Source organism: Opisthocomus hoazin, chromosome 21 (genome assembly GCF_030867145.1).
Source record: "Opisthocomus hoazin isolate bOpiHoa1 chromosome 21, bOpiHoa1.hap1, whole genome shotgun sequence".
Taxonomy (NCBI): domain Eukaryota; kingdom Metazoa; phylum Chordata; class Aves; order Opisthocomiformes; family Opisthocomidae; genus Opisthocomus; species Opisthocomus hoazin.
Window position 1 is genome coordinate 3,893,108 of NC_134434.1, and position 25,428 is coordinate 3,918,535.

General features: G+C 45.6%; 1 protein-coding gene across 2 annotated transcripts; it reads right to left on the minus strand.

Annotated features, from left to right (window-relative positions):
- Nucleotides 1–1,787: 1,787 nt before the first annotated feature.
- LOC104330330 (myosin heavy chain, skeletal muscle, adult) lies at nucleotides 1,788–21,608 on the minus strand. Of its 2 annotated transcripts, none has more exons than XM_075441121.1 (39): nucleotides 21,586–21,608; nucleotides 20,044–20,288; nucleotides 19,811–19,954; nucleotides 19,561–19,717; nucleotides 18,146–18,173; nucleotides 17,933–18,047; nucleotides 17,641–17,733; nucleotides 17,447–17,510; nucleotides 17,256–17,354; nucleotides 17,041–17,144; nucleotides 16,820–16,958; nucleotides 16,262–16,380; nucleotides 16,016–16,165; nucleotides 15,045–15,215; nucleotides 14,093–14,399; nucleotides 13,929–14,002; nucleotides 12,797–12,884; nucleotides 12,585–12,702; nucleotides 12,133–12,256; nucleotides 11,344–11,480; nucleotides 10,986–11,241; nucleotides 9,850–10,092; nucleotides 9,443–9,619; nucleotides 9,211–9,356; nucleotides 9,033–9,123; nucleotides 8,555–8,944; nucleotides 8,277–8,403; nucleotides 6,390–6,508; nucleotides 5,695–5,891; nucleotides 5,094–5,277; nucleotides 4,842–5,007; nucleotides 4,555–4,679; nucleotides 4,090–4,398; nucleotides 3,786–3,989; nucleotides 3,394–3,519; nucleotides 3,128–3,298; nucleotides 2,937–3,041; nucleotides 2,698–2,793; nucleotides 1,788–2,075 (listed from the first exon to the last, which is right to left on the minus strand). In XM_075441121.1, exons 2-39 carry the CDS (start codon nucleotides 20,248–20,250, stop codon nucleotides 1,920–1,922), a joined length of 5,826 nt encoding a protein of 1,941 aa, XP_075297236.1. In that variant the 5' UTR covers nucleotides 20,251–20,288; nucleotides 21,586–21,608; the 3' UTR covers nucleotides 1,788–1,919. The 2 variants fall into 2 exon arrangements, with proteins under 2 accessions (XP_075297236.1, XP_075297235.1); XM_075441120.1 differs by lacking the exon at nucleotides 21,586–21,608 and adding an exon at nucleotides 21,039–21,171.
- Between the last annotated feature and the right edge of the window lie 3,820 nt (nucleotides 21,609–25,428).

Below are 25,428 nucleotides of genomic sequence, written 5' to 3' on the forward strand. Positions count from 1 at the left end.
CTGATAGGTGTTGGATAGATTTATTAAGCTCTTTGTGGATGAAAACTGATCAGCTCCTTAAAAGCTCACTCTTGTCACTCTTTCAGATAGCAATGACAGAGACGTATGGGGTTTCCGTTTTCTCATCCTCACTACTGACAGGAGAACAACCTCAAAATCACTGCTGCGTTGGTGAGTTTTCATCTTGGAGACAGATAATTAAAGACTCATTTTGGTAATTCTGTCTTAGCCATACTGACACTGAGCTGTCAGCTCCATGTTTCCAGCACTGTGAGCAAAGCTCACTGGAAGCTCACTATGCTCCATGTCTGACCACAGTCATAACTAGAGCTTAAATTTTTTTTGAATTTGCCTTTTAGGCAAGACCTAAACCAAGCATTAGGCATCCAAATAGCAAGATGTAGAGAGAATACACTGTAAGCTCATAAAAGCAAACCAGAAGCCTCTGTATCCCTCCCAAAACATATGTTGAACCCTCTGCCCCCGACTGGCAGCCTCATTTTCCACCCCCAAACAAACTGGAGCAGAGGATGTCCTTCCATCTCCCGAATGTATTTGTGCTTTCCCAGCAATAGATAAGCTTGTAAGAAAAGAGAAACCAAGCACGCTGTTACTCTCAAGTGCTCTCTGAAACTCTGTCTTCCTGTACAGCTCTGAGCTTTTGCACCATGGAGAGGGTTTCTGTGTAGCTGGTAAATTCTGGTAGATTTCTTCTCCATGAACATGTCCAAATCTCTTTTCAAACTGTATAATTCTTTAGTTTTCAGTGACAAGGAGTTCCACAGCTTACCTGCATACTTTGTGAAGAACCTACAGGTCACTGTGTTTTTGAACAACTTGCCTGCAGGTAGTTTCGTTTACACACACACACACACACACACACACACACACACGCACGCACGCACACACACACACGCACGCACACACACACACACACACCCACACCCCCACACACACACACTGTCCTCAACCTTCTGCCCTCTGCACTCTCCTGTTTCTTTTAATGTCAGAGCCAGTTAGAACACCGATCCCTGTCAAGTCTCTCCACACTGTGCTGATTTTATATTTCTGCTTTGTATGCCCACTCAGTTCTCTCCTATCTTATATCTCTGGGTTTGTTTAATTGGTCATCCTATGGAAGCACCTCCATGTGTCTCATCATCTTTATTCCCTGTGGAATCATAATTGCTTGCAAAGTCAGTTTGTCTCTTTTTATTTTCTGTTTTGCTACCAGTGCTGAGAAATGAGTAGATATTTTCACATAGTTATGCAGCACATGTGGAAGACCTTGCTCCTGATGGGTAATTGTCAGCTCAGAGTCTATTTTTTTATATGTTACACTGCATTATGTTTCCCCATGCGTACAGTTTTGTGTACTGAATTTGTATGGTACTTAATGGCACTGTCTACACAGTGCCATGAAATCCTTCTGCACTTCTTACGTATCAGTCATTTTCCTTACTGCCTGGAATAGTGATACTTCATTGGGACACACTGTGCTCCTTCCTCTTCAACACCTCTTCACCTTGTTTTATCATTAGCTTCAACAACACAGGCCCCAGCACAAGTAACTTCTCATTCTGTGTCTTTGAGGATTATTTATCTGTGTGAGAAGCTTCTTTTTAACACTTACTAAGTAGTTAGGGATAAGTAGTTAGGAACTGATGACAGAAAGCTGTATATGAGATAGGTATATGAAAGGTATAAGAAAAAACTATGCCCAAAGGCTAATGACTCTACAGCCCTAACCAGTAAAAAGAGAAACAAATGATAACGTGGGCTCATGGTGCGCATTCAAATGAAACTACTCTTTATTCACTACGTGATGAGGTGGTGGCAAATATAAAATAAAGACAAAAGCAACCGAGAGGTTCACATTTTGCGCAACTCTCAGGTCACTTTGGTGCCTCATGACATCCTCACTCTTCTTCTTCTATCTTCTTGCTGTGAAACTCTCGGCTCTTCACTCGAAGCTTGTTGACCTGCGACTCCGCAATGTCAGCCCGCTCCTCGGCTTCCTCCAGCTCGTGCTGGATCTTGCGGAACTTGGAGAGGTTGACATTGGACAGCTCCTCCTGTGCGGGGAGAGGGAGTCGGTGGTGAGGAGCCCAGGGCAGGCGTTGTGCTCCTCCTACACCACAGCCTTGTGGGGCTGTGGTTGTTCCCTGAGGGTAGGCCTCAACCTCCATCCCCCACCCACCACTGTGTACACATAAGCCTCACGCAGACCTCCTCATCGTCCCTTATTGAGGAGCCCACTGTGACAAGCTTCACCAGTTAGTGTCACTCTTGAGGAGCTATTTCATCACTTGCTCTTGTCGTTTGTGTACTTATTCTCCCACTACTTGTGGCCCAACTATCAGTGTGACTTACTAGGTTGAGAAAGACCCTGAGGTCTTCTGCTGTTGATCAGCAACAGAGACTTATGGACCTCTCAGTCAGTGGATATAGCCCCTGGGTTTGTTTAGAATGACCTCCTCTATAAAACAGGCTGCAGAACTTCCCTCTTTTCGTCCCTGACTGCAGGGAGCCCAGAACTCAGCAATGACTCACGACACAAAATATAAAATGGCATCACCAAGACTGTTGTGTCTTGGGAGTTTCTTTCATGCTCTTTTCCTGATATTCATACTCATCTCAATGAGCATGCTGCCGCGATGGAAGGTGGCAGTTGTCCGTTCTCCAAGCAATACTTACGGCCTCCTCAGCCTGTCTCTTGTAGGATTTCACCTTCATTTGCAGCTTGTCCACCAGATCCTGCAGCCTGAGAATATTCTTCCGGTCTTCCTCAGACTAAAGCAGTTGGCAAACAGGAAAAAGACAATGAATGTTTGGTTTCCCACCATGTGAGGTTCACAATTCCCCTTGGGGATGGTGTGTGCAAAATTTGACTTGCTGTGATAAAACTGTCAACCCAAGAAGGCCTCCTGCCTTACCTGGTAGGTCAGCTCCTTCACCCTCCGCTCGTACTTGCGCACACCCTTCACAGCTTCACTGCTGCGCTTCTGCTCAGCATCAACCTCCCCTTCCAGCTCCCGCACCTGCAATCATAAGCCCATCTTTTGAGCTTCCCTGCTGGCTGCTTACATGACATATTCACTCAGGCACAAATAAAAGCCCTACGCACTCTGGCCTCCAGCTTCTGGATTTGCTTCTTGCCTCCCTTCAGTGCCAGCTGCTCAGCCTCATCCAGACGGTGCTGTAGGTCCTTCACCGTCTGGTCCAGGTTCTTCTTCATCCTCTCCAGGTGGGCGCTGGTGTCCTGCTCCTTCTTCAGCTCTTCTGCCATCATGGCTGCCTGAGGAGAGCAAAAGGTCAAAGACATTTTGGGGCTGGAGACAGTCTGGGTATTCATATATACACCATCAGCAGTGAAAGGAACCCCTGACTCACATCTGTGATGGCCTTCTTGGCCTTTTCTTCAGCATTGCGAGCTTCCTGGATCGTATCCTCCATTTCACTCTGAACTTGCATGATGTCTGTTTCTAGCTTCTTCTTGGTGTTGATTAAGCTGGTGTTCTGTATAACAGGAAAGACATGATTTGTTCTGTTAGACCTAATGCCTTCACATCAAGAGTTGAAAGTGTGAGTATTGTTTATGAACATGTCTAATGCCTCTTTAGAGCCCTGGCAGTAAACCAGACACGGGTGTCTGGCTGGACTGGCCATACCTCAGTGTGGCTCATCAAGTCTTTACATACATGGTAATCACTTACAAGATGCATAGCAATGTCATCCTGTGTTATCCCTTGTTGATGGGATTAATTTCCAGCAGAGTGCCTGACCTGGGTATGGAGGAGCTGCACACGTTCAGTGGCATCCAGAAGCTCCTGCTCAGCCAATTTCCTCGACCGCTCTGTCTGCTCCAGGGCTGCCCGTAGCTCCTCCACTTCAGCCTGCAACAGGTTTGCTCTGCGCTCCACCATGGCCACTTGCTCTTTCAGGTCCTCCTGTGTCCTCAGAGCATCGTCCAAGTGTATCTGGGTGTCCTGTAAAAGACACAAGAGAAATTACAAGCTGGTGGTGTGTGCTTGGGTGCCAAAAATATCAGGGAAGCCTTTTCTCTTTCTCTAGCTTTGCTGAACAGACCTTGAGCACCGCCTGTGTGTTTCTCAGGTTCTTCTGTGCCTCTGCAGCCACACGGTTGGCATGGCTCAGCTGAATCTCCATTTCATTCAAGTCTCCCTCCATCTTCTTCTTCAGCCGCAGGGCTTCATTCCTGCTCCTGATCTCAGCATCCAGGGTGCTCTGCATGGACTCCACAATTCTGAGGTGGTTTCTCTTCATCTGGTCGATCTCCTCATCTTTCTCTGCTATCTTCCTGTCAATCTCAGACTTCACCTGGTTGAGCTCAAGTTGGAGGCGCAGGATCTTGCCCTCTTCATGTTCAAGGGAGGCCTGGACAAGTCAGCAGGAACAGTGACTTAAACTACTGCTTCCTTTCTACACCATCTCTCATGTGGTATTTCATGAAAGCTAGGTTTGCTTTCCTGACACCTCTGCAGGTAACTACTCCCATACTTTCAGTCTGGACACCATTAGCACTGCCTGTACCTCAGCTTCCTCCAGGGAGGCTTGGATTTCAGATTTCTCCTGCTCAATCTGCTTCTTGACTTTCTCCAGCTCATGAATCGCCTTTCCTCCCTCAGCAATCTGCTCCGTCAGGTCAGCAATCTCCTCTGTGGGAACAAAGACCAGCAGCATGGTCAGGCACAGAGCTGAATGGTAAGGGCCCTGTCACACCAAGGTGACAGGCATCTTTGCAGACCTGCAGGCACAGAGCCACGTGGAGCGGTGGGTAGTGAGAAAGCCCTGCCAGGAGCAGAGGGCCAGGGACTTACGCTGCAAGTTCTTGTTCTCACGCTTCAGCGTTTCCAGGTGGTCCAAGGACTCCTCATACGCATTCTTCATCTTAAACAGCTCCGTGCTGAGAGAGCGAGACTCCTTCTGGGAGGCTTCCAGCTCAGCCTGTGTTTCCTCATACTTCTGCTTCCACTCTGCCAGGATCTGAAGAGAAATGTAGTGTGAGTATGGGTGTGGCAATCAGGAAGGTATGCTCTGTCCAGGAACCTTCCATGAAGAGCCCAAAAGACCTTGTCAAAGTTCTTCTGCTTCTTATCCAGAGCTGCACAGGCAGCATTGGTTCGCTCCACATCAATCATCAAGTCCTCCACTTCATTCTGCAGCCTCTGCTTTGTCTTTTCCAGGGAGGCACATTTGGCATTCACAGCTTCGACGTGTTCCTCTGCATCCTGCAGCCGCTGTGCCAGCTTCTTCCTGGAGGAGATAAGCAGAGCTCCAGGTTAGAGCTTAGAGGGGAGCCAATGTTGCACTGCTCATGAGAGGGCACTTGGCTACTTTGTGGGTGTTAAGGCTATTGCTTTTCGCAGTATCTTTTCCTGTTCCAAGACTGCATGCCACCAAAAGGGTCCGTCACTTCTTTGTCCTAGCACCTACCAAGCATTTGGCTTGTCTTAGACTTTCTACCGATAAAGGCTGTGTTTGTCCTTCCAATCTACACTTTTTCCACAGCACCCTTTTCCTCTCCCTCGCTCTCTCCTCTTGACCACAAAGACAGTATATTGCTGCCTTTGTCTCACCCCTGTCCTACCCCACTCTCAGAGTCACCAGTTTCCAATTTCCCTTCACAGTCTCAGTCGTCTCCAGCCATTTGACATCCCACTTCCCACATACTTGGCCTCCTCCAGCTCCTCTGTGCGCTGAATAGCATCCGTTTCATATTTGGTTCTCCACTGGGCCACTTCGCTGTTGGCCTTTGACAGGGCGCGCTGTAGCTCCCCCTTGCCTTCCTGCTCCTCCTCATATTGTTCCCGGAGCAAGTCACAGTCATGGCGAGCAGACTGCAAGGCATGGGCCAGGGCGTTCTTGGCCTGTGGGGACATTGGATTGGTAACCTGAATACTTGGCTTGAGATGATTCTTGACAGTGAAAATTACAGCAAAATTAGAATGAACCTCTAATTAGGTAAATACACAGCTGGGAGATGATGAAGCCGTCATCAATGTGTTCTGGAGAATCAGGATGTGTTACTAACAGGTGCTCTAGGAGCAGTAATCTACTGTGTCTCTAAATGTTTCGACGTATGTGTCTGAATGTTGTCTTAGAGAGTATCGTCAGAATCTCACGAAATCTCACTTCCGCCAGCATCAAAATGATTATGCTTCCTTCCCTCTCCAGTTTATGAGTTGAGGGTTGTGAAGAAGTGGTTTTCCCACCAGTTTGTTTGGGGAAAAAATATTTAATTACTTTTTATTTTAAAATCTAAAATATGATAGGCAAGATTTTCCAGATTCATTTAGGGCTGATGTTGCTTGTTGAAAAAACTGGTTTATCCCCAGAAAAAATCATGTTATACTAAACATTCTCACCTTAACTTCTTCCTCTAGATGTCTCTTGAGTTCCTCAATCTGTTGAGTAAATCCTTGCTTGCCCCTAGAGAGCTGAGAAATCAGAGCATCCTTTTCCTCCACCTGGCGTGAATATTCCCCTGGGAAGGGTAAAGCGGAAAAAAGTAACTAGACTACTAATCACAGAATCACAGAATCACAGAATGGTAGGGGTTGGAAGGGACCTCTGTGGGTCATCTGGTCCAACCCTCCTGCCGAAGCAGGGTCACCTACAGCAAGCTGCACAGGACCTTGTCCAGGCAGGTCTTGAATATCTCCAGAGAAGGAGACTCCACAACCTCTCTGGGCAGCCCGTTCCAGTGCTCTGTCACTCTCAGAGGGAAGAAGTTCTTCCTCATGTTCAGACGGAACTTCCTGTGCCTCAGTTTGTGCCCATTGCCCCTTGTCCTGTCACTGGGCACCACTCAAAAGAGCTTGGCCCCATCCTCCTGACACCCACCCTTCAGATATTTATAAGCATTTATTAGATCGCCTCGCAGCCTTCTCTTTTTCAGGCTGAACAAGCCCAGCTCCCTCAGCCTCTCCTCGTAGGGCAGGTGTTCCAGTCCCCTCATCATCCTTGTAGCCCTCCGCTGGAGTCTCTCCAGTAGCTCTTCATCTTTCTTGAACTGGGGAGCCCAGCACTGGACACAGCACTCCAGATGAGGCCTCACTAGGGCAGTGTAGAGGGGAAGGAGAACCTCCCTCGACCTGCTGGCCACACTCTTCTTGATGCACCCCAGGATCCCATTGGCCTTCTTGGCAGCCAGGACACACTGCTGGCTCATGGTGAACCTGTCGTCCACCAGCACTCCCAGGTCCCTCTCCACAGAGCTGCTCTCCAGCAGGTCCACCCCAAGCCTGTACTGATGCATGGGGTTGTTCCTCCCCCGGTGCAGGACCCTGCATTTGCCTTTGTTGAACCTCATCAGGTTCCTCTCTGCCCAACTTTCCAGCCTATCCAGGTCACGCTGAATGGCAGCACAGCCTTCTGGTGTGTCTACCACATCTCCCAGTTTGGTGTCATCAGCAAACTTGCTGAGGGTACATTCTAACCCTTCATCCAGGTCGTTGATGAAGAAGTTAAACAATACTGGGCCCAGTACTGACCCCTGAGGGACACCACTAGTTACCAGCCTCTAACTAGACTCAGCGCCGCTGATGACAACCCTCTGAGTTCTGCCATTCAGCCAGTTCTCAATCCACTTCACCGACCACTCATCCAGCCCACACTTCCTGAGCTTCCCTAGGAGGATATCATGGGAGACTGTGTCGAAAGCCTTGCTGAAGTCGAGGTAGACAACATCCACGGCTCTCCCTTCGTCTACCCAGCCAGTCATGTCATCGTAGAAAGCTATTAGATTGGTCAGGCACGATTTCCCCTTGGTGAATCCATGCTGACTGCTCCTGATAACCTTCTTTTCTTCCACTTGCTTCATGATGGCCTCCAGGATAACCTGCTCCATCACCTTTCCCGGGATGGAGGTGAGGCTGACCGGCCTGTAGTTCCCTGGGTTCTCCTTCTTGCCCTTTTTGAAGACTGGAGTGACATTGGCCTTTCTCCAGTCCTCGGGCACCTCTCCTGTCCTCCAGGACCTCTCAGAGATGATGGAGAGTGGCTCAGCAATGACATCCGCCAACTCTCTCAGCACTCGTGGGTGCATTCCATCGGGGCCCATGGATTTGTGGACGTCCAGATTGCTTAAGCGATCCCTCACACAGTATGAGAATAATATGAGAGTTTCTGCCTATAAACCCATGTAATCAGGAGTGGTTTGGAGATGTTACACCAGTCATCACTTTGCACTCTGTAGTATGCCCACGGCATGCAAGTCCTCCCGTTGCACCTCAGGAATGAGGATGCCTCACCTGATTCTGTCTGAAGACGAGCTCGTTGGGTATTGAGGTCATTGATTATGCGCTGATTCTGCTCCTCCTTAGTTTTAATCTCACTCAGCTGGTCTTCCAGTGTGCGGCACATCTTCTCCAGATTTGCCTAGGCAGCAAACACGAGGAAGGAATCAACATGAACACCTGGACTCTGCCTTATCCTCACAGCAGGAATTTTTCTGTGAGAATGTGGCTGGTAGAGGTAGCCTATGTGCCATACCTTGGCCCTGTGAGCAGGCTCTACTGCAATTCCATACCTTGGCTTTGGAGACAGACTCCATGTTACTGGCCAAGTCGTCAATCTCCATCTTCAGCTCACTCTTCTCCTTCTCCAGCTTCTGCTTCACTCGTTGCAGGTTGTCGATCTGCTCCCCAAGCTCAGCTGTGCTGTCCGCATGCTTCTTCCGCAGAGCAGCAGCTGTGGCTTCGTGCTGCAGCGTGGCCTCTTCGAGGTCACGGCGCATCTTCTGAAATTCTGCCTCACGCTTCTTGTTCATATCAATCTGAGCTGCAGTAGCCCCTCCTGCCTCTTCCAGGCGCTCGCTGATCTCCTCTAGCTCCCTGGAGAGGTCAGCCCGATGCTTCTCTGCTTTTGCGCGAGAGGTTCGCTCTGCCTCAATTTCCTCCTCCAGTTCCTCAATACGAGCCTGGGGAACATCAGGGACCCTTCACAACCATGCCCTCCTCCTTCCTGACCTGAGACTGGGTCGAAGAGGGGAAGGAACAGAGCCTTGCCTGCAGCTCCTTGATCTTCTTCTGTAATTGCATGCCCAGGGCTTGCTCATCCTCGATTTTGCTCTGGATTTGGCTGATTTCAAAGTCTTTCCTTTGGGCAAAGCAAACCATGTTACAGTTCAAAGAAAAAAGTCAAGTGCACCAGCCCAGCACTCAGGTGCCCCACAGCCACACTTACTTCTTCAGTTTCTCATCCAGCTGCTGCTTATCATTCTCCAAATCCATTATGCTGTCATGGGCCAGCTTCAGGTCTCCTTCCAGCTTCCTCTTAGCTCTCTCAAGGTCCATGCGCAGTTTCTTCTCTTGCTCCAGGGACCCTTCCAGCTACAACAAGCAAAACCATCAGCGCTTTGCTGGCTACGCTTTCCTCTACAAAGCTTACTTTTTCATCCAGCTACACGGGGGCTTACATCATCCACTTGCTGCTCCAGCTTGGTCTTAGATTTGGTCAGTGTGTTGACTTTGTCCTCCTCTGCCTGCAGGTCATCCAGTGTCTGCTGATGGGCCTCTTGGAGGGCTTTCTTCTCTTTTGTCAGCTTGGCAATGGTCTCGTCCAGGGCTGCCATCTCCTCGGTGAGGTTTTTCACCTGTTGGTTGTAAGAAAGCACCAAAAGTCTGTGAAAAAGACTTGACTGCTAGTGCAGTGCCCTTTTCACTTTGCAGTGCTTAGCCAGGAGCTTGTTTTCTATTGGGGCTGCCTAGCTGCCCTGCTCTGATGCTCCTGGCGTGTTCCAAACCTAGCTTCATTCTGAGGATACCAGGCTGATGTGGGAGGCGTGTGTCCCTTTGCCCTTTGTGTGATTCCCCATGTGCGTACCTTGTTTTCAGTGGCATGCTTTTCCTTCTCCACTTTGGCCAATGTTAACTCGAGGTCATCAATGTCTTTCTTCAGCTCGGAACATTCATCCTCCAGTTTCCTCTTCTTGGCCGTCAGCTCGGCATTAATTTCCTCCTCATCCTCAGCCCTTTCAGTCACCTCCTTAATTTTGGCTTCCAGCTGGATTTTGGTTTTGATGAGCTGGTCACATCTTTCCTCAGCATCAGCCAAGCTATCTGCTTCCTGGTGGGGAGACACAGATTTTGGTGGGTTGTAATGTGTTCAAGATTCTCCGCGCTGCCTTTTGTATCACTGAGTAGGCACGTGTTAAAATGGGGGCTGAACCTGGCCTTCCACTCCAGCAGCTGGAAGATCCTGCCGGGTGTCTACTGGGAAACCTGTTCATCTGGTATCCACATTGTTTCCAAATCTTTTGTGTCTCTTCACAGTGCCTCACAGAGAGAGTGTAGTTATGAGAACACCTCCTGCACTCCCAAGCACGACAGAACAGTGGTCACTTCAATTGCTAGTTGCAGCAGCAGCAAGGGCGTGGAATCTTTTTTGCTGGCACAAAACCTATTCAATAGCTTCTTCTTTTTAACTGACTCTTCATGAACCTCGTATCATTTGGCGAGTCAAGGCCTGGTGAGAATGATTTAGTGGAGAAAGTGGTGTTTTGTTTGGTGTGAAGAGACTGCCTTTTCCTAATTGAGTTTGCATGGGAAGTATCCGTGTTTCTGAAAGTAACCAAGGCCTTCTAGCGTAACTGTAAGTCGGAAAAGTGGCTCCTTCTCAGGTTTGCCTTCACTCTGTTAGGCAGATACACTGCTTTGGGAGTTGACTAGACGGAGAGATATTTCCCTGCCAGTTCTGAGCTCTCTGCTGTGGATTACGTGTGGGCTAGTGTTACGTGATTCTTTCCTCAGACAGCAGGAACGCCGAGTCTCATGTGGGGCTACCATGAGACTCACCACACCCCTGCCAGTGTCTGTTTACTCAAAGTTAAGAGTGCCTTAGGGTCTGTGTTTTAGGCTGTTTTCTGCTGCATGTTAGTCCGCTTTCTGCAAGTCTCTGCTTAGGGTAACAAGCATTCTGGCTGTTTCTTTTCCCAGGGACAACAGAGCGGTGGTACTCACCGCCTGCACTTGGAGCTGCAGGTCATTTTTCTCCTGAAGCAGGACCACCATTTTCTCCTCCAGCTCCTTCCTCTTGGCCTCAGACTTTGCAAGCTCTTCCTTGGTTTTCTCAAACTCCTCCTTCATGTTGGCCATCTCCTTCTCAGATTCTGCACTCTTCAGCAAGGGCTTGATCTTGAAGAACAGCTTCATCCAGGGCCAGTGCTTGACATTCATGAATGCACGAACATTGTATTGAATACAGAAGATGGATTCCCTGAAATGAAATTCACATGGCTTTTTCATAGCTTCGGTGTGATGAATTTAAACTTTATTCATCCAGTACCATGAGAACAAACTAGATATGAGAAATGTCTACCTTCTTTCCACCATTCTCCGATACTCCACTCTCATCAGGAAGCCTCTGCACCTGGCTTGTGTGCGAGTGATAATTTCTGCCAACTTGTCATCTCTCATCTCCTCCAGGAGTCCCAGCAGTCCAGCTTTGAAGAACACCTTGAAAAAGGAAATTTTGTGGCATGTAATTGTCAGGTAGTATGGAATAGAGGCACAGAGTCTTTCAGAAACCTGAAGTAGATCTTAATGGCCATGACCTGCCTCACTTTCAGCCCCCTCCCCAGCCCTCTGCCCATGGACCTACACGCTGCCTATAAGCTCAGCCCTAAGCCTTCAGTTTCTGTCTGAGCTATGTGATATGAGTTATTGTTTCCAGTTCAGCCACAGCCTCAGAAATACCTATGCCTGGTCATGAACCCCAGTGAGATCAAGCGTGTCCTGTGGACTTAGTTCCTGGCTTGATGTTAAACCAATCTCATATCTGTGATGTGTCCAGGAATTAAGGAATACTGCCTGGGCCATCTTAGCCTACCTATATCTGACCCTGACCAATCTCCAAAACCAAGGCTTTACAGCTTCACCTCAGACCTTCACTATTGTAACAAGCCTGTCAGATGATCTGGACTCTTGTCTGAACCTGACTAGCATTTCAGGGTCTTTCACAATTGCTTTTCTTGGGTACTATGGGGCTGTGCACTTGCTGATTGAGGCTCCTACCCTACTGTCTCTGTTATTGTTCTGTGCTCCCTGTCTCTGACAGAGCAGCCCACCCTTATCACTCACAGACATTTAACACAGGTCTTGATTCTACCTTTGTGTGACCAAATCTGTATTGGGTGTGGTCCACATCAATGGACCCAAGGAGCTTTTCAGAAGCCTTCTTGCTGTCCATGAACTGTCCTTCGGGGATAGCACTTGCATTAAGCACTCTGTATCTGCAGAGGAAAATAGAACATGAAGTAATCCCATCACCAAAACCACCACTGTGATTGAACCCCACAGCCTTTTCAGACTGTCTCATTAATCCTGTCTGATGCCTGGAGACAGTTCAGCATTTCAGAACAGGATATGGAGAGTGCTTTTTCTATTAACTCTAAGTGCAAGAGAATCCTGATCTCAGCAGTGTCATATCATCATGAACTGATGGTAAAACATTTCTGTATTACTGCTCAGTACTAATTTAAAGTATAAAGTTTCAAGTATATTATGATATTCAGGCTCTTCATCTTGGTCTGAATGGGCAGAAAGGTGCAGTGCTCTTACCTTTGTTTGAAGTCAGCATACAGGACTCTGCTGGGGAATCCTTTCCTGCAAATTCTGATCCCTTCCAGCACACCATTACATCGCAGCTGATGCAGCACCAGCTCATGCTCCATGGCACCTAACAAACATCACCATTATTGACTGCCCCATTGTTTGACATCCAGGAGAAGAGCTTCTGCTGCTCAGGTTTTACTTCTATGTAATCCCCTTACCAGGTGTTTTTGTTTCATTTGGGATGATGCATCGTACAAAATGGGGATGAGTACTTCTTAGGTTAGCCATCAACTTGTTTAAATTCTCCTATGAAATCATGAAATGAAGTTTATGTTATTAAGTATAAGCACTGAAATATTAATAGTGCATGTATGAAACAGAGTGTTTTGGATGCAGACCTATCTTCTCTAAAACATCTTGCAGAACTCTGAAAGCAAAACGTGAAAACTGAAGGATCCCAGATTTTTGGTTCTGAAATTCTTTTGTAGAATATTTGTTAGTATTACTTTATCTCCTTATAGTTGGGCATTTTAAGTGGATAACATGTACTCTTAGCTAAGCGTGACTAGCGTCTGATTTGGCAGCTAAATAAGTTCTTTTTAAATGGATAAAATATTTGTACAGCCCATATTAATTGATTTTTTTAGAAGTCATTAAGTCTCCCTAAATATCTTCACCTTGGCCAAATGGAACCTTGAAAACTTAACCGAAAACTGACAAAACTTATTAACTTGACATAATTTAACATTAACTCTCTTTCCCCATTGAAATGAAAATATTGCCTTCCATTACTATAATCTTGAGGCAATTTTTTTTGCTTTTGATGTTCAAGCTATTGTTTTCAAATTCTACAATGTGTCAATGCTGAAAAAGCTTCATAGATATGTAAAACAGTAAAGAGAAATATCTCTGAAGTCCCCACACAATATTTTAAGGAATTTCAACTTATATGTTAGTCACTCTCAGCCTAAGTAGGTGAACTTCACTCTTTGGAAAATTTTGTAGAATATTCAGAGAAGGTAATAACAAAACTAAGGCAAGTGGAAGAAATCAACCAAAATATAAGGATGCAACATCAACAGTTAGTTGGAAAAAAAAGTCTAAGACAATTGCCTAGGAGTTCCCGGAGGCTGAAAATATCATTCTGTCTCTTGAAATACAAAGAAGATCATGCATGCACTGAGGTAGAGAATTGGTGGTGTTCTGAGGAGATAATTACTTTATTTCCAATAATGGCAAGGGAAGGATTTTCAAGGATGACAAGAGCTATGACCAAAACCGAAACAGAGCTTTCAGGTTGGAATTGAAATTATTTTCCATCTTCAAAGAGATAATAATTTCTGTACTTACCCGGAAAAGAGCTGAGACAGTCTGGAAAGAAGACCCCTTCTTCTTGCCACCCTTCTTGCCACCACCACCAGCCTCTGCAAAGTTGATTTAAACGAGCAGATGCCTTTAACATTGTCTTTGAGATTCCCCTTTGAACAGTATGAACACACCGAACATGGATTTACCTGCTTCCCCACCATATGCAGCAAAGAGTAAGGCCAGTGTCTTCACAGATGATTTCTGATACAACCCAATGACAGTTTCATTCAGGGGGTCTTTGTTCTTCTCAAGCCAGCCAGAGATGTTGTAGTCCACTGTGCCAGCATAGTGCACCAGGGAGAAGTGGGCCTCAGCCTTGCCTTTGGCAGGCTTGGGCTTCTGGAAGTTGTTGGACTTGCCCAGATGCTGGTCATAGAGCTTGTTCTTGAAAGAGGTGTCAGTTGCCTTGGGGAACATGCACTCCTCTTCCAGGATGGAGAAGATGCCCATGGGCTGGAACGTACCACAAGAAGTGACAGACAAAAATAATGATGTGAAACATGTGTTAGGACCATCAAAGGTGCGAGTGTGTTGCTGGTAGCATCTAAGCCTGGACAAGGGCCTGAGTTTGTCAGGGGGTGTTCTCGACCAAGGAGCTTATTTCTGCCTTCCCTTACCTTCCTGCAGCCTGTCTTAATGCAACTAGCAAGAACGTCTGTCTGGTTCAGGTTAGAATTGGGAGTAGAATTGGAGGGGGAAGTGGTAAACAGAAAAATAATTGTGAAAATAGCTACAAGAGGCCCAGCTGTTTTGGGAAATCAGGTGAGATGATATTTATTTCCCAGATCTGTGTGTGGAGTTCTGATCTGAGTCTTCAGAGGAAAAAGGAAAAGAGACTGACTCTGGTTTGTTTTAAAGAAGTCTGTTGGTGGGAGTCCAGGCTACCTTTTCCATGCTCGAAGACCAGGTAATGCAGGACTGATGACACACAGATTTACTTTTCCTAATTTCTCTCCCCCAGACTAAAACAGATCTCAGTGCAAAATGTTTGGTTTAACTGACACTGAACGTCTGGCCGTAAGTTCTTTCTGAGAAGAATCTGGCTCAGAAACATCACAGAATCCCAAAATACATTGTACGCTTGAATGGAAAAGGTACCTTCTCAATGAGCTCAATGCAGGCAGCCAGGTCCATCCCAAAGTCAATGAACTCCCATTCAATTCCTTCCTTCTTGTACTCCTCCTGCTCCAGCACGAACATGTGGTGGTTGAAGAACTGTTGCAGTTTCTCGTTGGTGAAGTTGATGCACAGCTGCTCAAAGCTGTTGAACTGCCCAAAGCAAGGAATGGTGCACAGGTTCTCAATGTGTGACAAACACCACCAGGTTTTGCTAGCCTTCTCCTAATGCTGTTTGAAGTTCCCCAGATGGAACACCACTCCTAACTATACTGTAACAGCGTGTGTTTCCTTAGCAGAATTTCTGTTGTAAAACTTACTGTCCGTGAAGGAATTTATTGTTCTTACTTTTGAAATCAAGCTCAAAGCCACATTTCTTTTTTACTGTGCTACTCAAAAGCAAATTCTTTGGTAACATTAGCTGCAGCATTGTGTAGGTGTCTCAACCCTCTGAATTCTCAGAGAGTGGAAACCTCCCAAGAATTTCTCTGCCCTCAGATTACCAGTCCGGGGGTTTCTTTGCTCTGACACAGAAGTCCTAACACCATCACCGTGTTCACAACGCAGGAAACATGCTGTGAACTTTCCCATAGCACTATAATTTCCTTGGCTTTTCCAAGAGCGTCCGCAACTTTGACCCACATCTCTGTGAGCCTCACTCCTAGAGCTGTCTCTGTTTGAAAAGCCTAGGACCTTTGCAAGCTCAAGGGCCTCTGAGACCACTTTCTCAGAAAGCAGAGCTTTCTTTTACCTGTTCACAATGTTAGAATCAAAGCGTTTGTTAGTGAAGTCGTTTGAGGGTGCTGCTGTGACAGAGAAGAGGGAGGGCTTTCTAGAAAACTGCACATGAGGAGGGTAAACTTCTGAATCTTCTTAAAGAGAAACGTGTTTCTGAGTCCTCATGACCCCCCCATGACCCTCCCTTGGCTACGGTGCCAAATCCTTGTCCTTACATCAAAGATCTCAAAACCAGCAATGTCCAGGACTCCAATGAAGTACTGTCTGGGCTGCTTGGTATCCAGCTGTTGGTTGATGCGAATAACCATCCACAAAAACATCTTCTCATAGACAGCTTTAGCCAGGGCACCAACTGCATTGTTCACCTAAAGCAGAGAAAAAAGGACCGGAATTACATCCTAGGGTCAAAGAAGAATCCTCAAGTACCCTTTCAAGCCATTTTCAAGTCCTCTGGTCTTTACCTGTTCCACAGTTTGACCTTTGGTCACAAATTCATTCCCAACTTTGACGCGGGGATAACACAGGGCTTTGAGCAATTCAGCTGAGTTCAGGCCCATCAGGTAGGCAGCCTTGTCAGCCACTAAAGAGGGAAAGAGAGAGGGAGGGAAGCATGCATCTTTGGACAACGGCTAGAATTTGGTCAGTGTGACCAACTCTGCTGCCATGTTCCAAATCTGGAAAACTGATGTTCTCAAACAGAGGTCTGCAAAGGAATGTAGTTTCTGGAAGCTAATAATGACGTTCTTCTAAATGAAGTGACATAGAGATATCCTATGTTGAATTTGAAGTTCCCCCTTTCAGGTTCTGTGTGTATGGGCAGTGTCCAATGGAGAAAATACTGGTATTTCCCATGGGCAGGGAAGCCCGTCTGCAGTTAGATAGACAATGAACAAAAATGCTTTTCCACAATGTTTTACATGGCAAGTCAGGCCAACAAATGCCTGTCTTCAGAGTCGAACTTATCATCTGTGCAAACAGAGAAGTTCTTTGAACAAGTTGTCTGCTGGATTTACTGATACCTTCTGTGCCATCCGGCTCTGCCTGCTCCTCTCGCTGTTTCTGCTTGAACTTCAGGTTCCCATAGTGCATGACAGCCCCTGTCAGCTTGTAGATGGCCGTCTTCTCATCAGCAGTGAAGCCCAGGATGTCAATGGCACTCTGCAGTCCAAAGAAATGAAGTGAAAACATTGCCTAACAACCTTAGCAGTATCACCAAAAATATTTTCTTTACAGTACTTACATCTGTAGCCATGAGCTCCTCCTGGTCATCAATACTGGGAACAGTGACCTCACCTTGACTCACATAGTGGAAATCAAAAGGGTTGGTCGTAATGAGGAGCATGTCTGAAAGCAGGAAGAGGCAAGGCACGGTTGGCAATTAGTTTTGCCATCTGGGTAGTAGGGGGAACAGTTGCTCAGCAATCATCATCAAAAAGACATAATGGTGCTTCCTACCAATTAGCTCTGGCTTCTTGTTGGACATGATCTGATAAAATATGTGGTAGCTTCTTTCCGCCTTGAGCTGGAAAGTGACTCTGGACTTCTCCAGCAGATCTGCCAAGGAACGGAGAAATAGTCAGGCACAGGAAGGCACATGGAGGTGGGAATCTGGGAAGGAATGGGATCAGGCCAGGAGAGTCTCTTACAAGTTTCAATGTCAGCAGAAGCCAGTTTGCCTGTGGCTCCAAAGTGGATTCTGATGAATTTGCCCTGTGAAGGAGAAGAAGTAACACTGCAGCCTGGATGGGTTCTTTTGACATCTACTTTACGTGGAATACTGCTAGGGCCATCAATTCTCTTGTAATGAAAGGGAGAGATTTTGTCCAAAGCAACAACTTACAAAGCGTGAGGAGTTGTCATTCCTCACGGTCTTGGCGTTTCCAAAGGCCTCCAGCAGTGGGTTGGCGCTGATGATTTGATCCTCAAGCGTTCCCTAGAGGGTGATAATTATTGCTAGTTATCCTTTCCAAAAATCATGTCAGGAACAGAGGAAAGCATTGCTTCTAGCTACTTTCCAGTAATTATTGATTTCATGCTCTTGCGTTCCCGACCGGATGATAATTGCTCAGTTATAGTGTTTAACTGGTATGGCAATTACATATCATGTGTTCAGTCTGTTTTTCCTGACTCACCTGCATTTTGCCTGTCGGCTGTTCCTCCTTCTTCTTCTCCCCGCTCGCTGCAATTGTTGCAAAGTACTGGATGACACGCTTTGTGTTCACAGTCTTCCCTGCTCCGGATTCTCCGCTGTCAAACCAAAGAGAGAAGCAGAGAGAATGTGGTCAGGCAGGACATCCCCTGGTACCCAGCAGCCCTGCAGGGACCTGAGCAGGGAGTGTACATACGTGATCAGGATTGACTGGTTCTCGCGATCTGGGAAAGAGACACAGATAAAGATGCAGTTAGTGTCATTCTTGAGTAATATAGAACACAATGTGTGTAGTAAATACAAACTGTGCTTTTAGAGACCCTGTGTATTTTATGGAGAAGCTGGAGTTATCCAAGTTTGGATTTCTTCAGTGTTTTTTCACCCCTGAGGTATTTATTTAAACTTAATTTTTGGTTATTGAAACAGGACATCTCTTCTTAATTTAGTCTATTTCTCATGTCAATCTCTGTATGAAATGAATAGTGATGCAAGAATGCCTGTTTACTTTTCAGTGACTTCAAGAAGTCTGGAGGATTAGAGGTTTATCAATGTTGGAAATGTTTAAACAAAATCTTTTTTTTCCTGCTTTTCTTATTTTTGGTTTTCACCAGGGAATTCAAAGGAACAAATTCTTTCTGAGGTGAGAAGGAATGTGGGGTTTTTTTTATTTTCATTTCAAATTATTGCTGCTCATTTTTTGTTTATTTCTGTCTATACAAGTCTGTGTTTAAAGCCACTAACTAAGAGAACGAATAAAGAAGACGGCAAATGTGAAAAAAAAAAATGCTAAGCTACTTGTTATTCATGAAACCGCTCCAGCGTTAAAAGTGGAAGTGGAAAAGGAGAAAAAAAACCCCATTCAAATTATCGTTCAATTTTTACTCAACACGTAGGGACCTTTTTGAACAGTCAATATTATTCTGTGATGTTCAGCAATGTCATTGTGGAATCATGAAACTGTAGATGTATGACCATCAAATCATTGATTCCCTTCTGCATATTGCAGTTTTGGTGCACAGTATTCTAGTATTTTATGCTCAAGTAACTTTCATGCCTAAGAAGTAAATCCATAATACAGAACTATTAACTAACAGCTGATTTTAAATGAAGGCTTTTATCATTTTTTCCAGAGGGTGCAACTTCGCTCGGATCCTGGTTTATGTTCTTTCCCAAGGAGTTGTAAATATCAGAATAACACTTGAAATCAGATCATTCACTTTTTCAAACAATGTCTTCAGAAAGCCAAAACAGACATTAACCCACAGTACAGTTTTGGGTGAGATTCATTAAACTGTTCAGAGCTCTAGCAATACTTACTGACATATTTTGAGTATATCAGGTCTCGATAAGAGGTAAAGGAGAATTTTTGTTTCACCTGACTTAATTAATCTTATTAGTTATTCTTCACTCTAGCTTTTTCAATGCTCTTGTCTGCATGATATCAGTTAGAGTTTTAAAAATCGTTAGAATAGAACAGTGTCTCATGCATAATATCAGAAACTGTTATATCAAGTTAATTAAAGGCTCATGCTGAGGTTTATATCTCTACACACACAAATGTCTTTTTTTAAAAAAATAGATATCACCATGAAGATGCTGCCATTGTCTCACCAGTCAGCATAAACTGATAGGCGTTGTCAGAGATGGAGAAGATGTGTGGAGGGGCCTCCTGGCGCTTCTTGCCTCGGTAGGCCAACACCACCTCCGGGTTGTACACCGGCAGCCACTTGTAGGGGTTGACAGTGACACAGAAGAGACCCGAGTAGGTCTGCGAGGAAGGGAGACAACACGTTGGCTTCCACTTCGCCTGGAAGAGCAGTTCCTCCTAGCTACCCAAAGGAAGACTGCGGCTGGCACTTACGTAGATCATCCAGGCTGCGTAACGCTCTTTGAGGTTGTACAGCACAGCGGGTTCGTGGAGGTGGGTCATCATGGCCATGTCCTCAATTTTATCATACTTAGGAGGGTTCATGGAGAAGATTTGATCTTCCTTCACGGTCAGGGTCTGTCAAAGGAAGAAGGAGATGCGTGTATGTCATCTAAGAGCTCAGAGTGGGAATCAAATGGTGACCTTCAGCCTTGTTTCTTACTCACCTCTCCAGCTTCAGTCTTGACAGTGACCTTCCCTGATTCTTTGCTTTGGATTGTCCCTTTCACAAAGGATTCCTTAGCATGTACCACAAAGACGGATGTCTTGGCATCGAAAGGCTTGTTCTGGGCCTCGATTCTCTCCTTTTCTGACTTTCGGAGGTAAGGGGCCGCCTCCCCAAAGGCAGCCATCTCAGCGTCTGGAGAGGCCATTGTTGCACTTATACAGGAGGCACAGTCAGCAGAGTACTCTGTAAGAAAAAGATTTGTTGAGTCAGTGAGTGAACAGCTTTATGTGGAAGAGTGGAAATCTCTTGAACTTTGATCTCTTCAGATATTTAAGTAGATATAAAGAAATCAAAAGTTGGATTTAAACTTTCCAGTCCTGGCTGAAAATACTTGTTTGTTTTTCTGAAATATATCCGTAGACATCCAGCTATGTAACAAAACAAAGTATAGAACAGTTCTTTATTACTGCAGTATTGTAGTACAGTTTAGCAGTATTCAGCTTTGTGGACTCTATTGAATATGGACATCGTCATAGCAGAAACTTCATATTAAATAATTCTCTGATTTTTTTTTAAAGCACTACTGACGAGTGCCTGAGAGACTTCCTAGTGGCTTTTCACTGGAAAATTTACTTACTATGGACAACTCATCTTGCAGTATGCCAGATACAAATGTCACAGTATCACAGAATCACAGAATAGTAGGGGTTGGAAGGGACCTCTGTGGGTCATCTAGTCCAACCCTCCTGCCGAAGCAGGGTCACCTACAGCAAGCTGCACAGGACCTTGTCCAGGCGGGTCTTGAATATCTGCAGAGAAGGAGACTCCACAAACTCCCTGGGCAGCCTGTTCAGTGCTCCGTCACTCTCAGAGGGAAGAAGTTCTTCCTCATGTTCAGACGGAACTTCCTGTGCCTCAGTTTGTGCCCATTGCCCCTTGTCCTGTCACTGGGCACCACTCAAAAGAGCTTGGCCCCATCCTCCTGACACCCACCCTTCAGATATTTGTAAGCATTTATAAGGTCCCCTCGCAGCCTTCTCTTCTTCAGGCTGAACAAGCCCAGTTCCCTCAACCTCTCCTCGTAGGGCAGATGTTCCAGTCCCCTCATCATCCTCGTAGCCCTCCGCTGGAGTCTCTCCAGTAGCTCTTCTTCTTTCTTGAACTGATGAAGAGCAGTTCACGTCACTATTGCCTGTTCTGATTTCTAGAAATCTTTAACTGTTGGATTTCTTCCTGTTCCTTAAAAGTTGATAAATTTTGCTGTTAATTCTTAAGGCAAAGGCTGGAAAGCAGTCACTGTGGTTTGAAATATATGGCAAATCATTTTGTGTTGCACAGATATCCAGAGCTAATATAGAATCATAGAATCATAAAATCATAGAATAATCTGAAGGAAAAAATGCTGCCTTCAAACCTAGAATAAAATCACTGGTGATAGAGACAGTCCATGGTAGAAATGCATATACAAGGCCTATAGGAAGTTAAATGGAGTAAAAAGGTACATGCTATGCCCAGAAGTTCACAGGGGCCATACACTTACCTCGAAATTTTCTGTCAAGACTGGGCACAGTACTCCAAAGAGACTTTTATAGAGTCTGGTATGCAGATGCTCTGGATGTTTCCTTTTCCTTCAGTCAAAATATATTTTGGCAACACATCTTTGGCAAAACATTGTCTGGCAAACTTATCTAACGGCATAATTGTCATTTGATTTGACTAGATATACTTAGAAACATTTTACGTCTTACCATTCCTGTGGATACATTTCCTATAAATAGTCTGACAGGGCTATTAATAAGGAAATCTTGACTAATCAAGGTGTTTAAAGAACCTTGGATGTAGAATTCATAGGTTCCTCTACTGTCTCTACTGACAACTTCATCTTTAACCCAGGCGAGATTTTTTGGCATTTCTGTACTGCAACTATGCCAGACATAAAATGGGAATAATACAATGTATCTTGTCCACATAGTCCTCGGAATTCAGGGATTACCTGAACAGCATTAGAAAAGACAATTCTACAAAAGACAAATCATGACAAAGTATCATTCAACAATTAATTATATGTTATATTGAAAAGGGGAAAACCAGGCACATATTGTGGGCCACGACTTTGACTAAAATATCACTAAATACAGAGGGAATCCAAGACACAGCAAGTCAGAATACAAGTTCAAGTTTGGACATGCAATTCGTGCCTAGAATGTGAAAGGTGACTCCTTAGCTATAAAAAGAAATAAATATCTATGTGAGCAAATAGGCACTTGGTATTTTGCAGAAATTGAAAAATTAAAAATGCACATTCCAGAGGAATATTCACTGTTGCTGTAGTCAGTCAGAACTGATACTAGAGAAAAGTCTCATCTAGTCTTAAACAAACAAATTACACATGGTACCTCATACCACAAAGAAGAAATTATACTGCTTTTTTCAAAACATTTCTGGTTTTAAAAGATTCAATGCCTTTCTTACAGAGCTGATCTAGAAGAAATGTGTAACATTTAATGACTACCACTATAATTAATAGGGAACATGTTCATAGTCAAAGTAATTCCTGTCTTTCAACTTTTATGAAAGATACTCAAAGGGTTAAGAGAAAGAAACTTGCAAAAGTAACCTAGGACAGGAAATTCCTTCAACGTCAAATAAACGCATACTGAATAAATACACAGTGATACTTCCCATGTCCCCTCACACAAACAAAAATTGTTAACATGCCATAAAGAGCTTAAGTCTGTGTCTCCAATATGCATATGTCCATTGTCAACATATATCAAGCAACGTCCTCAACCAAGTCAGGAAGTAGTCGATAGTCCTGGAGAGTGACTGATCTGGTTCTAGGAAAAGGGCACTGTCACTTGAGCTGCTTTAAACACTGTCAGATCTAAACACGCTCTTCTCCTGGTCGTTGGCATTTTGGTTATTAAAAGAGCTCAGTGGATAAAGCTCGGTGAATAACACAGGGGCAAGGTCAGAAAAATGATGCCTGCGATCCAAGGTAATATTCAGTGTCAAGCACTGGCCTGTGTGTGAAGAGTTTGTTCCAAGGAGGGCTCTGGCACTGCCAGCACCTGTTTTTTTGGAGTTCAAACCCCAAAGCTCAGCCCCGGGTTCCCTGCATAGGGAGGTTGATGGAAACACCCTGTGTCATGCCCAGATGGAGCCCAGAAACAACCAGTGGGAAATGATGAGCGCAGGGGTGCATCTGAAGTCCTGCCTCTCTGGGCAGTCTCTGACTGCCATGGACATGTAGAAGCCAGAGGACAGAATCATAGAATGATAGAATGATTTGGGCTGGAAGGGACCTTCAAAGATCGTCTAGTGCAACACCCCTGCTGTGGGCAGGGATATCTTTGACTAGGTCAGGTTGCTCAAAGACGCATCCAACCTGAGCTTGAACACTTCCAATGATGGAAGACTCCACCTTTCTTATAAGCCTCCTTTATATATTAAAAGGCTGCCATGTGGTGTGCTCAGAGCCTGCTTGTCTCCATGCTGAACAGGCTCAACTCTCTCAGCCTTTCTTCATAGGAGAGGTGTTCCAGTACCTAGATCATTTTTGTGGCCCTCCTCTGCACCTGCTCAAGCAGGTCCGTGTTTTCTTTGTACCAGGGTTCCCAGAGCTGGATACAGCACTTGACGTGTCGTCTCATGAGAGCAGAGCAGAAGGGGAGAATCACCTCTCTCTGCAGGGCTGCTCTCAATCCAGTCATCCCCTGCTATATACTGATAGTGGGGAGTGCCCTGACCCCTGTGCAGGACTTTGTGCTTGGCCTTGATGAACTTCATCAGGTTCACGTGGACTTACTCTTCAAACCCATCAAGGTCCCTCTGGATGGCATCCCTTCCCACTGGTGTATCAATTGCACCACTCAGCTTGCTGTCATCTGCAAACTTGTTGAGGGTGCACTCAAGCCTACTGTGTATGTCATTAGTGCAGATATTAAACAGTATTGAGTCTGGTATGAACGCTTAAGGGAGATCATTGGCTTCCATTTGGACATTGAGCCTTTGACTGTAGCTCCTCAGATGCGGCCATCCAGCCAGTTCCCTATGCGTCTAACAGCCCACCCATCAAAACCATAAGTCTCCAATTTAGTGGCACGAATGTTGTGGGGCAGCATGTCAAAGGCCTTGCAGAAGTCCACGTAGATGACATCAGTTGCTCTTCGCTTGTACACCGATGCAGTCACTTCATCGCAGCAGGCCACTGGATTAGTCAGGCACAATTTGCTCTTGGGGAAGACATGTTGGCTGTCTCAGATCACCTCCCTGTGTTCCACAGACTTCGACATAACTTCCAGGAAGGCCTGTTCCATGATCTTACCAGTCACTGACGTGGGGCTGACCGGTTGATCGTTCCCAGGGTCCTCCTCATTTCTCTATTAAAACAATGAGATTAATTCCAAGAATGAAAATAGCTCCAAAAGAATTCCTGCATAAGCAATATGAGCCTAACTGACTATGGGCAGAGTCAAGGAGAGGTAATGAGCCGACTTCCGCTCAGATTTAGAAGGAAAAATGTTCCAAGAGAAGACCATTTGTAGGTGAGGAGAACACAAGGACATCTGTAAAGGAGAACACAGAAAAACGCAGACAGCAGCTTCTTGTGAGGAACATGTGGAAGGCTGCCTGACTGCTCAGGGTGCAGAAGAACTGTGATACACAACACATTGTCTCACCTATAACTTGATCAAGTTATAGGAAGATTACTGAAAGCAAGCAAGGATGAATTTGAAAAAGCAGTCCCCGTGGGATTTGCAGCATGCCGCTGTTGTTATCAGCCACGCTGTCTGGATTAGCAGAGCATGCCTGTAGGCACTGATGAGTGCACACTGTGAATCACTGGTGGATCACGTGACATGGAAGATCCAGCTTCAGCCTAGTGTGTAGCAAGATGGACACAGATTTTTGAAGTGGGAGCTACAGCAGAGGCAAGATGTCACTCTGTCACCAAAGCATCCACAATTCCTTCCTTCCTTCCTTCCTTCCTTCCTTTCCTTCCTTCCTTCCTTCCTTCCTTCCTTCCTTCCTTCCTTCCTTCCTTCCTTCCTGCCTTCCTGCCTTCCTGCCTTCCTGCCTTCCTGCCTTCCCGCGTTCCTTCCTTCCTTCCTGCCTTCCTTCCTGCCTTCCTGCCTTCCTGCCTTCCTTCCTTTCTTCCTGCCTGCCTGCCTGCCTTCCTGCCTTCCAGATTTTTCAGTTTGTTTCACAAAGTGGATTTCCTCCTCACAGGGTTAATGGGATGATGTCTCTCGTGGGTGATGTTGTATGGCACTTCCTATGTGAAAAACCAAAGACATCATAAACCTCCATTCAGTAACGGGTTGCAGTTGCATTTGTTCAGCACTGAACCCAAGGTGCTTAGAGGCGAAGCAAAAGCATT

What these genes read in the sequence shown, in the direction of transcription:
- LOC104330330 (XM_075441120.1), bottom strand. Translation starts at nt 21,156, where the DNA reads ATGATGAGGGGACTGGAACATCTGCCCTACGAGGAGAGGTTGAGGGAA. An exon ending in TGGAGCAGCAAGTGGATGAT is followed by an intron (nt 9,357 to 9,442) that starts GTAAGCCCCCGT and finishes TGCTTGTTGTAG; the next exon opens with CTGGAAGGGTCCCTGGAGCA. An exon ending in GAGGAGCTGGAGGAGGCCAA is followed by an intron (nt 5,278 to 5,694) that starts GTATGTGGGAAG and finishes TATCTCCTCCAG; the next exon opens with GAAGAAGCTGGCACAGCGGC.